General features: G+C 37.0%; 4 protein-coding genes across 6 annotated transcripts in view; 2 read left to right on the top strand and 2 right to left on the bottom strand.

Annotated features, from left to right (window-relative positions):
- LOC136342141 (neuroligin-4, X-linked-like) overlaps positions 1–2,833 on the bottom strand; it is an 86,596-nt gene extending 83,763 nt beyond the window's left edge. Inside the window, exon 1 of the mRNA XM_066287672.1 lies at positions 2,585–2,833. The gene's annotated coding sequence lies outside the window, so the exon portion shown is untranslated. The remainder of the gene's footprint in view (positions 1–2,584) is intronic.
- Positions 2,834–3,305: 472 nt separating this feature from the next.
- On the top strand, positions 3,306–5,973 carry Ufl1 (UFM1 specific ligase 1). The gene is made up of 3 exons (XM_066287247.1): positions 3,306–3,786; positions 3,845–5,014; positions 5,067–5,973. The coding sequence occupies exons 1-3, from the start codon at positions 3,456–3,458 to the stop codon at positions 5,849–5,851; spliced, it is 2,286 nt and encodes a 761-aa protein (XP_066143344.1). The 5' UTR covers positions 3,306–3,455; the 3' UTR covers positions 5,852–5,973.
- Positions 5,974–6,114: 141 nt separating this feature from the next.
- On the top strand, positions 6,115–10,532 carry LOC136341797 (uncharacterized). Its single transcript, XM_066287113.1, has 6 exons — positions 6,115–6,529; positions 6,863–7,046; positions 7,107–7,291; positions 7,406–7,464; positions 7,522–7,727; positions 7,782–10,532. Exons 1-6 carry the CDS (start codon positions 6,193–6,195, stop codon positions 8,497–8,499), a joined length of 1,689 nt encoding a protein of 562 aa, XP_066143210.1. The 5' UTR covers positions 6,115–6,192; the 3' UTR covers positions 8,500–10,532.
- A 1,455-nt stretch (positions 10,533–11,987) lies between these two features.
- Mic26-27 (MICOS subunit 26/27) lies at positions 11,988–13,338 on the bottom strand. 3 transcript variants are annotated; one of them, XM_066287116.1, is made up of 5 exons: positions 13,145–13,325; positions 12,797–13,088; positions 12,490–12,735; positions 12,317–12,438; positions 11,988–12,129 (listed from the first exon to the last, which is right to left on the bottom strand). In XM_066287116.1, the coding sequence occupies exons 1-5, from the start codon at positions 13,157–13,159 to the stop codon at positions 12,094–12,096; spliced, it is 711 nt and encodes a 236-aa protein (XP_066143213.1). In that variant the 5' UTR covers positions 13,160–13,325; the 3' UTR covers positions 11,988–12,093. The 3 variants fall into 3 exon arrangements, with proteins under 3 accessions (XP_066143213.1, XP_066143212.1, XP_066143211.1); XM_066287115.1 differs by having other exon boundaries at positions 12,305–12,438; positions 13,145–13,324; XM_066287114.1 differs by having other exon boundaries at positions 11,988–12,438; positions 13,145–13,338.
- Positions 13,339–13,869: the final 531 nt, after the last annotated feature.

Raw genomic sequence — 13,869 nt, 5'->3', positions numbered from 1 at the left:
CTGAAAAAGTGCAACTATGTCGTAACATGGCGTGCCTCGAGTCGATAAATTTCTAGGTATCAGCCTGTAAGTTTCCCACATTATGTTAAAGAAGCCATTTTCCTAAAACTGGTGTGGAAAGTTCGACGATTACAGCTTTGCTCACTGCTAAGCGATTATTCAAACTTATAATATTAAAACTCGTTCTTCTGCACAGGCAAAGAGTCATGTATTATGGCTTTCAAAGGCCTTAAATTGCCCAGAAATACGAGTGAAAAACGACCAAAAATAATTGTGTTTCACATTTAATTTGGAATTTTCAGCGTATTCGCAGAAGTAAGTACAACGGCTAAAAATTTCAAATTTCAACTACTTTCCATAGAAAAAACCTTTTTCTATTCAGTTTCATATTAAAGTAGCGCGTAATTTAAAAAATTATGACCCACATTTGCTTAAATTCTAGAGCTTTTGGCGGTTACGCAGCAGTGAGTATAAAGTAAGTAATAAAATTACCAAGTGAAAATTTACAATCAAATTTGCTTGTCGGTTTTTCAGTAATTGCAATTGATTATAACAAATAGATAGAAAATGAAATTGGGAACAAATAGCCGCAAAATAAAGCAGATAATTGAAGAAATTAAGCGAAAAATGAGGTTTGTTGTTGCAATGTCACTCAAAATAGATATATAGAATAAATATTTATGCAAAAGACTAGCGCACTTTCGTCCGTGCCCGCAAAAATCGATTTTTGCAGTCACCCAGTCCTAAAACGAGCAATTTTTTGTCCTTTCATTCCCCACATTGGCTGTGACTCAGGTAAGTCTAATTTTTGCTTAATTTCGCCAATTATCTGCTTCATGTTGAGGCTATTTATGACCTATTTGTAATAGTCAATCGCAACCAGTGGAATCACCGCAAACCGGATTGGCTTATAAATTTGCACAGCGTAATTTTACTGCTTACTTCATATTCACTGTACCCCCTTCTGCGGAAACGCTGGAAATTTAAACAAACTTAAACTATTTCTCGCAGAAAATAGATCTTCGATTCAATCGCATTTGTTTGTTTTCGCGAATGGCTCTGGAAGCAGATTTGCAATGAATTGAAGGTAAACAGAAAAAATAAATTGAAAGCTCGCAACCCTCATAGCAATAAAAGATTGAAACATTTCATTGAATTTTACTGTCATCCGAAGATTTAGGATTTTTGGAGTGCCATTTGGATCACGTTGACCTCCCTCCCACCCACTCTCCCTTCCCCCCTCCCCCCTCCCCAACCCCCATGTAGATCGCCAAATCCGTTCGGTATCGCATTCGACAATCGTCCGTCTTTCGTAAGCACTTCTACATGCAAATGGATATTTTCTATGCAGTTTTCTAAACCATAACATAATTTGCATTGAAAATAAAAACTGGAAACACACATTCGACGTGACCAAGCATAACGGATCGATGCGGCGTTCCAGCAGCATCGGAATGCCAGTAGCGCTTGCCATTGTTTTAAACGTAAGGGCGAACTGCAGGAAAATGAAATTTAGAAATTCATTTTTCTCGTCGCCTGTTATTGATTCTCGTCGTGTCCCTTTAAACGGGCCCTTTCGAGATGCATTGTTCTCTTTGTCACGAGACGGTCGCCGTGGTGGTCAAAAATCTATTTCTCCATGGTGGTCAGCCGCAAAAACTCCACTTTTATACAATAAATCCGTTGAGATTAAATAAAGTAATTCGGCGGAAATGAGCTTCGCTTTACGTTATCGATCCTAGGCTCAATCTCAGAGCTCATAATTTGCAAAACCGTAACTTGAAACTTTATGGTCCATAAAAATTATTGCGGCATAAAAACCAGGAATCGATATTGTCCGAGTCCGAAATACGCCGATTGCCATGTGGCCCATCAATCTGGCAAATGGCCTGATGTTTTGGGCTTTCATGTGTCATGGCGAAAACAAAAAGATAAAACTGGAACTGAACCGGGCTGTAAAATGTTTTATTCGTTTCCAATTCCAACGTCTTCCGTTAAATTAATAAGAGTTAAGCCCGGGTGGCAAAGGCTTTTAGGCCCCCAATTTCGGCGCCCCTCAACTAGTCTTAATGCGAGGGGAGGATTCGATTAGGCATTTTGAAGGTTTAGACTTGCGGCTCTGCAGAGCTGACTTAATTATTAAAAGCACTCGAAAAGCATGTCTAATTCATAACAAAATCAACTTTGCATTTCTCCTTTTCCTCGGGCATTTTGTACAAGCACTTAAGACAACCATTTCAATAAAAGCGCTCTTCAGGATTATCTGATCCTGCTCAAGTCCGCAAACAACTTTCGTTTAATCTTTTCGTCGGAAACTCAACCCCATCGGGCCTTCTGAAGAGGACAGCGATACCTACCTCGAGTCAAGAGGGGCTTCTACACCCCCTCACGTAAATAAGTAATGGCCAAATAGAGGGCTCTTGCATTATTTTATTTGTTGTCCAGAAAACGAGCGTTTCTCGAAGCGTTAGAAACAAAACTGGAAAATTTGAATCATACAATCCTCAATTATGTTGACATATCGAGTTGTGCATAACTTTAAGGAGTATGACTCACAATTGTTTTTATTGAAACCATAACCTACCTCAGTCCTCATCGTGAATCTTATACTGAGTCATATTCAGGCAAATCTCCTTTTTTTCTCAAAGCACCCACTAGCCCACACAATCCACACACAAACAAACTTTAGAGTTACATCTTCCAGCTTCTCTTACCGCGAGGATGCACGGAAAAAGACGACAATCCGACCGCGGCAATGATGTTTTCTCGGCCTGGAACACGCGATACTGAAGAGACGTCCCGGACCGGTCTGGGTGCCGAAAGGACACTACAGTGTTCCAGGATGGGCCGCCGGGGGCGCTAGAATAGGAACCAAAAATCGTTACACGTCGCGCAAGAATCTTAGGCTGGGTGTTGCAACTTTATGTCAGGATGAGCGACGAAATCGCCAGCTATATTTAAGGTTTTAGGCAAGTTCTACAAGATCCAGAAATTAGACACCTGAGTGATTTGACTAAAGGAAAGAAGTTTCCGAAATGGTGATTAATTTGAATGACATGTTCCACACCAAAAAGTTGATATCCTGCCATGGAATTGCTGAATAAATTTTCTACAACATTTAATAAATAGTCTATATTCTCTACATGTTGCGACCCTCATAAACTCCAATTGGTTCTAATGACTGTTTAGTCAGCTGATAGTGTCAAAGAAAAGCTAATATCGAGACACGTGATGTATCCAACGGTGGCGGTGCTTAAAAACACTGACAAGCAAAAATTCCTTTCTTTGTCTGCTAACTTACATCAATGTCATTATCAGCTGACGTCTTTGTTCCATCTGGAATTTGTTTTTGTAAATAATTTCCAAATTTTCAACTAACAATTCTTGCAAATCCTCGCATATTTCCACGTTTTGCGCTTGCACAAATAGTCACAAAAGCTTCAAAATACCATAAAATGGCAGATTGGGAAGAAATTAAACGTCTGGCGGCAGATTTCCAAAAAGTCCAACTCAGCTCCACCAGTCAAAAGCTGTCGGAAAGGAATTGCGTTGAAATAATTTCCTGGCTTATTGAGAAGAAGCTGATCGATCTGATATTTACCAGCGATGGTAAGGAGTATTTGACACCAGCCCAGCTGATCACTGACATCCAAAATGAGTTATATGTGAGTGGAGGACGAATCAATCTTGCTGATCTCGCCAAGACCATTGGAGTGGATTATGGGCATATCACTGCCCATCTGAATGATGTACTAAAGAACAGGAAGGACATTCATCATGTCCTTGGTAACATAAAATCTTCATGTGTCCAAGTCAAAAGCATAATGTGCAAACATTTTTATAGGCCAACTGATAGACCCTTCTTACCTTACAAGAATAGCAGGGGAAATAAATGAAAAACTCCAACAACAAGGTCAAATCAATATAGGGGAATTAACTATTACATATGATTTACCTGCAGATTTTCTACAGCAGCAGCTGTTTGAAAAGCATCTTGGTACCTTAATCTTTGGTAGACAAGACCAAAATGACCCTAAAATCTTCTTTACTGAGTCTTTCATTGCCCGCAGTAAAGCCAAGCTAAAAGGAGCTTTAGCAGGCATTACTCACCCCACTGCTATAGTCTCAATCCTTAATCAAGTATCTATGACTGAAAAGTTATTTTTTTCCTTGTTTGATCAAACTTGCATGTATGGGTCACTAACTAGCAAACTCCCAGGAGCTCAATATATCCCTAATTGTTATTCACGATCTCAGACTGAATGGACTACAACATTTTATAAGCAAAATGGGTATATAGAGTTTGATGCCTTAGGAAGACTAGGAATTTTAGATTATAAGACTTATCTGAAAAGACAATTTCCTAATGAAGATTTAATTTTTCTTGAATCATCTGTAACATCCAAAATGATTCTAGATCGACTTGAGGCCAATTTAGAGGAGTGTATCTCAAGCAAGAGCTATGTAGATCTTCAAAATTGCCTTCCTTCAATTTTTAGTCCAAAAGATATTACTATAATATTAGATAAATTGCTGAAAGGTCCGAAGCAGCAACAAACAATCTTGATTGAAGACTATGTTATCAGTAAAGCCTTTATGGATAATTTGATGAAATTATGTGATACACCTCTTAATGTAAAAGCTCAAAGTGTTGTAGATTCTGGCCAATATCAACAATATTTAGTGGATATGCAAGGCAATCGAGGGAAAGTGGAACAAGAGCCTGAAGAGAAAGTAGATAAGAGGGAAGAGAGACGCAAGAAAGCCTCTGGGGGAAAGAGTGGGGGTGGAACACAAGGGAGGGAAACCAAGACAAAGTCCACTAAGAAACATGCTAGAGGGAGTGCCAAAGGGGATATAGAAGAGTATGTTCACAGAGAGACTAAAAAGGAGCTTAAGGTGATTTCTCAAGAAGACATTAAGGAACTAATCAGTGGGTTGTTAGAAGAGGAAGGTTTGGATGTTTTAGTTGATGCTATAGCTGGGTACCTTGCACCAAAACTCAGTGAAGAAGGCAAGTAAATTTACTTTAATGTAACATAAATTTTAATTTTTTATTGTAAAAGGTATCCAAAGAGCTGCAGAGATTTTCAAGACAAAAGTGGCAGATCAAACTTCTAATCGCAGGAAAACCCACAATGAGCTCCAGGACAAATTAAATGATTTAATCACAGAGATGCGTCTTTTCACCAAAGGCCTTAAGCTGTTTCCTGAAGACGTACAAAGTCAGCTCAATAAATACCTACTTAAAACTATCAGCTCTGATATAGTGAGCGAAATTCTAAATTACGCAGCTGCGGAAAGTGGATCAACCGTTATCACAGGTAGCTTTAACATTGATCAGAAGCTGAAGTTTCTGAACGAATTGCCTGGAGAATTTCGCTCTAGTTTCCAGCCACTTATTAAAAGTTTGCAAGGCCAAAACGTAGAGAACTTTATGACGCAATTAGAGCCAGCTCTAAGCTCTTGCAGTATGATAATAAAGAAAATTGACAAGAAGAAAGACAGGGCTGCAGTTTTGAACCACAAACACAAACTTTTGGAGGAATTGAGTAAGTGTGAAGACGCAGCACTCGTGCTGCATTTGGCAACTTTGGCGATATTTATTGGGGCTACTCAATGCATGTTACACGCCAGCGGTAGGCACCTGGCCGCAATATTGGCATTTTTAAAGCCCTATTTGTCAAAAGAACAACATTCTGAATTCTTGTCTTTTCACGATTTTGTAACCCTGATGTTGAGTAATGGCTCTGAAGCAGAGAATGCAAGGGAAAAGCTGAAGGAGAAGATGCCTGTTATTAGGAAAATAGCCACTGAATATAAGTATTCTTCGAACAGTAGTGAAAAATGAGAATTTCAATTAAAGTCATGGAAAAGTTGAGGTGTATAGGAATGTGTCCTGAAATAATAGAGCTTAATTTAGGTGATAAAAATATATTATGTATGTATATAAATAAATTTTAAGCTAATTTACACCAATTTTTAGACTTAAAAAGGGGTTTTATTGAATATATTTACCATAATGTTGATTTTTCAAAATATTAAGATAATTATAACAGTCTTGACTAGTAGATTCATCAATACCTCTAACATAATTTTTTTGCGTATATAAACTGATTTTTAATTTTATATTTATGATACTATTGACAATGACAAGTGTATTCACTTGTCATCGTAAATTGTTTCTTAAACATGTCGGATAAAAACTCGAAGTCCAGAAAAGCCGCCCCAAAATCGGATATTCAGGGACCCAAAATGAATTCTGTGTTGTGTCCAATTTGCAGGACAATCCTTAGTGAACCAGTATCCCTTCCCTGCAGTCATACCTTCTGCCGCCCTTGTTTCGAAGGCTCAATGGAACACACAAGTTTACTGTGCCCCCTCTGCAGGCTTCGCGTCAGTTCCTGGTACCGGAGGACCAAAAGGGAGGGTAAACTGGTCGATGAGGGGTTGTGGAAAGCTATACAACGAGAGTATCCTTTAGAATTGAAAAATAAACGCCGAGGAATTGATAGTGTGATCGAAAAAGGTAAGTGTTAAAGTGATTGTTTATGTAGTGGTAGTCACCAATTTGTACATTGTAACTTAGGCCCATGGCCTTTTACTAAGACCATTGATGACTGTTTTTGCTAGATTCAAAAAACTAATGTATAATTATTTTGATAAAAATACTTTATGTACATGTATGTTGTATATGTAATTTTGTTTGTATTGCTGGATTGAAGAGGTTATACTGAATTTATTTCAAAAATAGGATTTAAATAACTATAGTATAATACATAGGGGGATTAGGTTTAAATAAATATATTTTTAATGATAAGAAATTAATTTATAGCCTAAATTATAAAGTTTTTTTTTTCAGATCAACCTGTGATTATAGTAGCAAAACCTGGAGAAATCCGAAAGGAATATGAAAAAGAAAAAGTGAAACATCTGGATGAGCAAAGAAAAACTCGAATCGCTGAAGAGAATGCCAGTGCATCTTTAATAAAGCAGCTAGAGGAAGAAGAGAAATTAAGGCAAGAATTGGAAGAAAGAAAAGTGAGGTACTCACCACAACCAAATTTAATTACCATACCGATTTCTTACAAATTAATCTGTTAAAGATTGGACGCAATAGTAGCCAAAAAGCTTGCAGAGGAGCTGAGTACACCTTCAACCTCAAAAGCTACTTCCAGTATGTCCACGAAATCCAATGGTCCCTTAGATCGCTTCATTCTTAGTGAGGGCAAATGCCATAAACGGCCAGAGCGCAAAATATCTCCTCGTGTATCCAAGTCAATATCATATGGTAAATTGAAAGTGTTTCTTTTGTCGGTAAAGTTAGGCAAAGAATAGAAGTGCTACAACTTGCCAGGAGAGCATTATCATGGTAGAGTTAATAGAGAAAGTAATTTATTTGCAGACTTGGATTTCCATGAGTTCTTGGGCGATTGGAAGCGGAAACCGCCCAAAATTGAGCAGGTGATGATTTTTGATGGTATTGATTGAGGTTAGGAGTTTATGGTTGTTTTGTTGTAGAATTCAGCCCAAAGTCAGATGGAAAGGAAGGCCTCTACAAGCAGTTACAAGAGCAGCGCCAGCGGAAATAATAGTGACGATATTGATCAGGAATTTAAGTATTATTTCAAGCCCATTAACCCAGCAAAACAGAACCACCCCCCATTGAAAACACCTTTGGCTGTGCCTGCCATTAGAGTGGTTTATGATATTTCAACTCCAATCAGGTAATGTTATTTTAACTTTATTTTGGTGATAATAATATTTATTACATCACACAGGGCCCCTTTGAGACCTATTAAATTAGTGACTCATTCGGCGTTTGCACGATTCTCTCATTATGAAGAGCTGCAGAAAGTCCTGTCTTGCCAAATAGCGGCAGTAACTCCAGTGAACAAATCAAAACGAAAATGTTCTTCTGAAAGTGTTTGTTCAGAGACAAAAAAATCTTGTCTTTCTCCTGCGGACGCTTCTAGAATCAGCCCTCCCTTCCTTGGTTTTAAACCCTCAGAAATAGTCCCTTATAAGTTTGATGAGCTAATAGGAGACCGAAAAAATAACGAGACTGATATTAACGAGAATATTAGAAAAACAGTTAGTACAAATAAACCAGTAAATGGGAGTTCAAGATGGTTGCGTTCGAACTCTCTAAATTCGTGCAATAATTCTTCTGAAAGCAGTGCGGAAAATCTGCGTAACGTAATCGATGGTATTTGCAACAAATTGTGGGAGGATTCTCCCGAAAGGCGCCCGAGAAATGGTGTTAAAAAGACTGCGGACAAGCGCTCATCAAGTGATATTCAGGCTGTGATCGACGTAGACAAGTCGCCAAGGAATAAAGCTGAAATCGAAGCTAAGAAACAAAAAAGAAGGCAGGAAGAGGCTGATTTTGCTTACGCGAAGAGACTGCAGGCGCAGTTTGATTTGATGCACGTGAAAAGTCGTACTCGCAGAGGCACTCAGCGTCAAACTACGTTAAACGAACTGCTTTCTGGGTAGCTGAAACGTTCCTGAATTTATTAATGCAGTTATTAAAGGTATATTCCAAAAGAGAGGTTCCGAACTGCCAGAAATACGCGCAGTAAGTATACCCATGATTTCTGGCTGTTTCTGACAATCCATTTGGATGGAGCTGGAATGGTGACTACCATTATCGCGCCATGATTGCTTTGTCATATTAGCGTAAGGTTAGTATTAATTAACTGCAGTGATATTTCATTTAGGAATAAGTTGAAATGGTTATTCGCTTCAAAGAGTCGGGTTTGTGGACTTTTATTTAGTTATGCGAAGCGCCGTAATTGGGTCGCAGTTTAAGGCACACTTTGCCATTTCCGTGAAACAAATTTCTGACATGAAATATATTAACTTTTTCGTCCGTTACGAATTCAGGGTGTTACACGGTAACTTTAAAAAAGTGAGCAGAGATGAGTGGAAAGGGAAGGAGACACAAACATTCAATTGAAATCTGGAAATTGCGAGATGGAAATTGCCAAAATATTTGTAGAGGAAAGTTCAGGGTCATAGAATTTTATTAGAAGGTAAGACAAATTTTGTTTTTCTTTAGGGATTATTATTATTCAATTGGTACATCTACCTAATTTTCTCAAACCAACCAGTCATGCCTGTACAGGCTCAAGTACATCTTATTTTTTCTACAGATTTAACTTTGATATAAAAATCATTTTTATACAAGGCATTAAAGATCAAATTGATCCATTTATGGCGGTCGCACTAGATTTACTTGGTTTCCTTATGTGGAATTCGTATCTACTGTTAATAGTGAATGCTAGTTGGAATGAAGCTTTGAAACCCATTTAGGGAAAAGTGGGTGTCATTCAGCATGTTTAACTTTTGGTATTAATATATTGAATATGGTTAAGGATTATAAATGATTATTTTGCTGCGTGATTGTGTTACATATACATATTTTTGGCAAATTTAAGCCTTTTCTTCTCTTTTATGGTTGATCCACTACCTCACTTGCTATGAAATTATTTTGATTAAATATTAGTTGATTTAAAGGCCCTAGTTCTGGGTTTTTGAGAGCACTTGGGACATTTTTAATAGCAAAGGCGCATTCATATGCACGTTTAGCTAATCCAGCGAATTGCCGAATTGTATTAACTCTTAGCAGATTCAAGAGCAACCAATCATGTTCAGCAGGAGCCAAATGAGTCTTGAATGCATCGACTGTGTTCTACAATTATGGTGAATTTCCTCTCCACTCACTTGGTCAGAGCTTTCTCACTCGCGTAAAACTTCTAAAATATTTTTCCCAAACGGACTTCTTCGAGACTGATTTGTTTGCCTTTTGACGCCATATTTTTGGACGGTCTTGGACTGACTTAAACACGTCGTTAGAACAGACTTTTTAGCAAAAAACTTCGAACGAGCTTCGCTGATATCACAGCGATTGGTCTTTTTAGTATACTTCTTTGATATCTGTAATTCACAGCAAAATGAGATTAATTGACTTGACTTTAAACTTATTGGACTTTGTGTGGCGTATGGGACTTTATTATATGGGGAACATTTGGCTAGAGGTCGAATATGCATCTTGCCAAATAGGCGAATGCATCGTTTACGCGGCGGTTTCTAAGGAATACCTTTAAATGCAAAATTGTTTAGATCCATTGATAATGCAATTATACGTTACTGATTATAGCCAGATATATAACAGCATACCTTAATGAAAATAAAGTTCGTTAATAAAGCATTAAGAAATTGATTGTTTTCCCAAAGAGCGAACTTTCCATAAATACGAGTAAAATGGCGATAAATGAAAAAACGTTGCGATATTAACAAGAGTAGCCAAATGTTCCCCACTGCCGAATGATCCCCACTTTCTCCTATATATATGCATAATAATAGCAAAAGTAGTAGAGCATTTCATTTGTATTATGTACATATTTTAGTTTCAGTTTAATCAATTTAATTATCAAGTAAAGACACAATATCATTTATTATTTTTTGTACTTGAAGATGACCTTTCGCTATAAATAAAAATAGTTATTTGATTTCATGTTAGATAATGGGTGTTATTTGCGCTGAATATCCAATTGATTTATTAACCAAAATCACAGTTTACAGTACAAATCTCATCTCACAAGTTGGGTGAAAAATTTTCATGTTTTAAGGTGGAGTCCAACGTGCTTTATTATTTCATAAATATTGGTGCCGTTTATATTTGAGTGAAACAAGTTCGTCATTCAACATAAAGTTTTGTTGAGATATCCTGAACAAATCAATTTTGATATTCTGATGACGTCATAGAGACAGCTGATGGTTTCCTGGTAACTCTCTAAAAAAAAATGAAGTTCTACGAAATGTCACTATTCATTCAATCAATTTGTCACAACCATGTGACCCAGTGACTAATTATAGCTGGAGGGAGGGGTATAAATTTAATTTATTTATTTAGATTTTAAATATATTGTGAATCATCCCATTCACTTTGAGTATTTAAACAAACACAAATAATAGACAAAGATTGTATGTCCCATACATTTATTAATGAACTTTAAATTTAATCCTGTGTTGAGCTTCCAATCGTGTAAGTACAAGTTAAGTAAATTTTTTTCCATTCAAATCCTGATATTCGTACATAAAATAAATTCATCTCACAAATAACTGAAAAGGGATTTGGAGATGGTATTTGTTAAAAGCTAGAACATCTATATATAAATTAATTGCAATAATCATCCATAATGGATTGTTATTTAGCATATAACGCTCCCGGGTATAATTATAATCACTAATCGCTCATGCAGAACTTCAGTAACTGATAGCATATTAATTGCTTCACTTTGAAACGTAATTTAAAGAAGTGAATAATTAACATATCACAGAATATTTTTGTTTAACCATAGGATAAAATCAATAGTTTAATCTGTATTCTTTACATGTAACACAAACATTACCAGTGTCATTTGCTTTAAAGAGGTCTTGGTGTTTACACACAAATATATTTCAGTAATGTCCAATAAAACCATTCTCCTGTTGCTCTCACTTCTTGCGATTGTCATGTCTGCTCCTACTAGCAAACTACTGCTTGAGCCTGTTGACATCCAACTTGAGTGGACTAACTGGAAGGTCAGTACTCACACAACTTTTGTGAATATTTAGTTACATAAAGTTTAATGCATGTAGACTGAACACAAGAAGGATTATCAAAATGCTGATGAAGAATCCAATCGGTTCAAAATTTTCCAAGAAACTGTGAAGCAAATTGTTGAGCATAATAAGAAATTTCAGGCTGGTGAAGTGACTTGGTCTCAAGGCCTTAATCAGTTTGCTGATCTAACTCATGATGAGTTTTCCAAAACTTATTTGGGAGGCGTTCGAGTTCCCAATCAGCCATTAACAGGAGCCCATTAAAATAAGAATTATTGATTACATTTGTTGAATTTTATATATTTATAGATTTACATGCCTCGATAACTTTGACATTTTAATAGAGAAATTTAGTTTCAAATCAAACAAATCAATAATATTTCAGACAACTTTTATTTCAACAATACTTGGTTTAAGTTTCAGCTAAAACCCTGAAGATCAACAGTTTAATAGCAGACATAGATGATTAAATAGTTTCCTTCATTTGCTTTTGGGAGCTTCAATCTTATTTGGAGCCTACAAAAATTACCTCAAAGTAAGAAAAGTATAGATAGAACATGCACACAGAAGAAATAACAGTAAAATGTAATACGTCACCAGGTGCATTTTTATGAGGGTATTTAAGGGAGCAAGGGGAAAGGCTGGTAGGAATGTGACCATCTAAAGGAGCTTCAAAAAGTCTCATACGTACTGAATTATTAACAGTTTCAGTTTTTCCTGCAGCATCATCTGAAATTAAGGATTTTATTGAGGACCATGCATCAGATGCACTTGAAGGTAGTTTGGGAAGTGATGGAAGCTCAAGTGGAGGCTCATCCTGTTTTACTGCATAACATTTGTAAAAATATATTTTTTTATACAGCTAGAAAGTTGTACCTCCATATGCAAAATTGTAGGCTATAGTCAAGTATTTTTTGCCCTCTATAATGCTGATTTCAGCATATTCTGCAGCCTCTTTAGGATAACACACAGACGCCATTCCTAAAATACCTGTAGTGGCGTAAATTGTTCTTTTAAAAATGCCCCCCCTTAAGCCAAGTATCAGCCCTGTCAATGCCCCAATTCCTATTGCACCTGCCTTTGGCAAAGTGTTGTCTTCTTGTCTCAAATAGTCAACCAACCCTGTGTTGTAACAAAAACCATAAAAACTTGAAATTCAATTTTTTTAAATAAATCCCATTACATTGAATATTTTGTTTGCTCTCGCTCAGACTCTGTTTAGCCACTTGCTCGTATGCATTATATTCCTTGGAGAGTTTTCCAAAAGCCTGTCTTACTGACCGGACAGAATTTTCAATGACATTAGGAGTGTGATCTTTGCCTAACTGTTGCTGAATGGGTACTGAATCTGGGGTGTAAATGGGCAACTCGCTGGGTCTGCAAGTCAAGGAAGGAGGTGTTGGTTCTTCATTTTTCTGATTTAACTTCGCTTCTGCCACTAGGACTGCTGCCGGGAGCAGACACCTCCTGATAACCTTCAAGAGATGGGTTATTTTTGGATATAGGAAAGAGAGTATGGGAATGTACTTACGGTGCTGGCAAGCATGGTTTATTTTAGTTCCAGATTAACACAATTAATTATTATATAAAATAGGTGTTGACAAGGCAGCAAAGTCGAATTCTGAAACTGCTTTTTTTCGGTATTTTCGAAACGAAGTTATAGAAACTTATTAAAGGGCCGCTGACAGAAATGCGACAAATGACAGTGATAGGTGAATAGAAAGGTAGCGAAGGCAACGTTGCCGTTGTGCTCTAAAAATGTCTGTGCTCAAGGAGGAAGAAGACTTCCAAGCGTTGGGCAAACTATCCTTACCTTTAGGAATACATAAAAGCCAACAATGGGAAAGGGACTCCCATTGTTATTATTATTCAGGTGTTTACCGTAATTAGAGACACATTTAAGAATGGACACTGTTTTTATTAGACAACCTCCACCACCTCCAAGAAAAATCCCTTATTATAATTCGATTCCTTGTCAATAATGCGAAAGTAGTCAAAGCTCCTGTAGTGTTCTGTATCCCGAATATGTGTGTACTCTATGAAAACTAATGCACTACTAAATCCACCCAATCTGCAATCACGTTGATGAAATGCGATTCCGTTCTGCAGAAGATTAATAGTGTAGTTAAGATACACATACTAATAGGTACTTAAGGGACGTGATAAACCACCTCTACAGACTCACCATGATGCTTGTATTCATAAACCTGATAGTCAATTTACCCACATTTTTTTTTCTATTTTAAGAGCAGATGT

This window comes from Euwallacea fornicatus, chromosome 11, assembly GCF_040115645.1.
Source record: "Euwallacea fornicatus isolate EFF26 chromosome 11, ASM4011564v1, whole genome shotgun sequence".
Classification (NCBI taxonomy): Eukaryota; Metazoa; Arthropoda; class Insecta; order Coleoptera; family Curculionidae; genus Euwallacea; species Euwallacea fornicatus.
The sequence above is the reverse complement of the archived record's forward strand: the minus strand, read 5'-3'. Positions and strand labels throughout refer to the sequence as shown.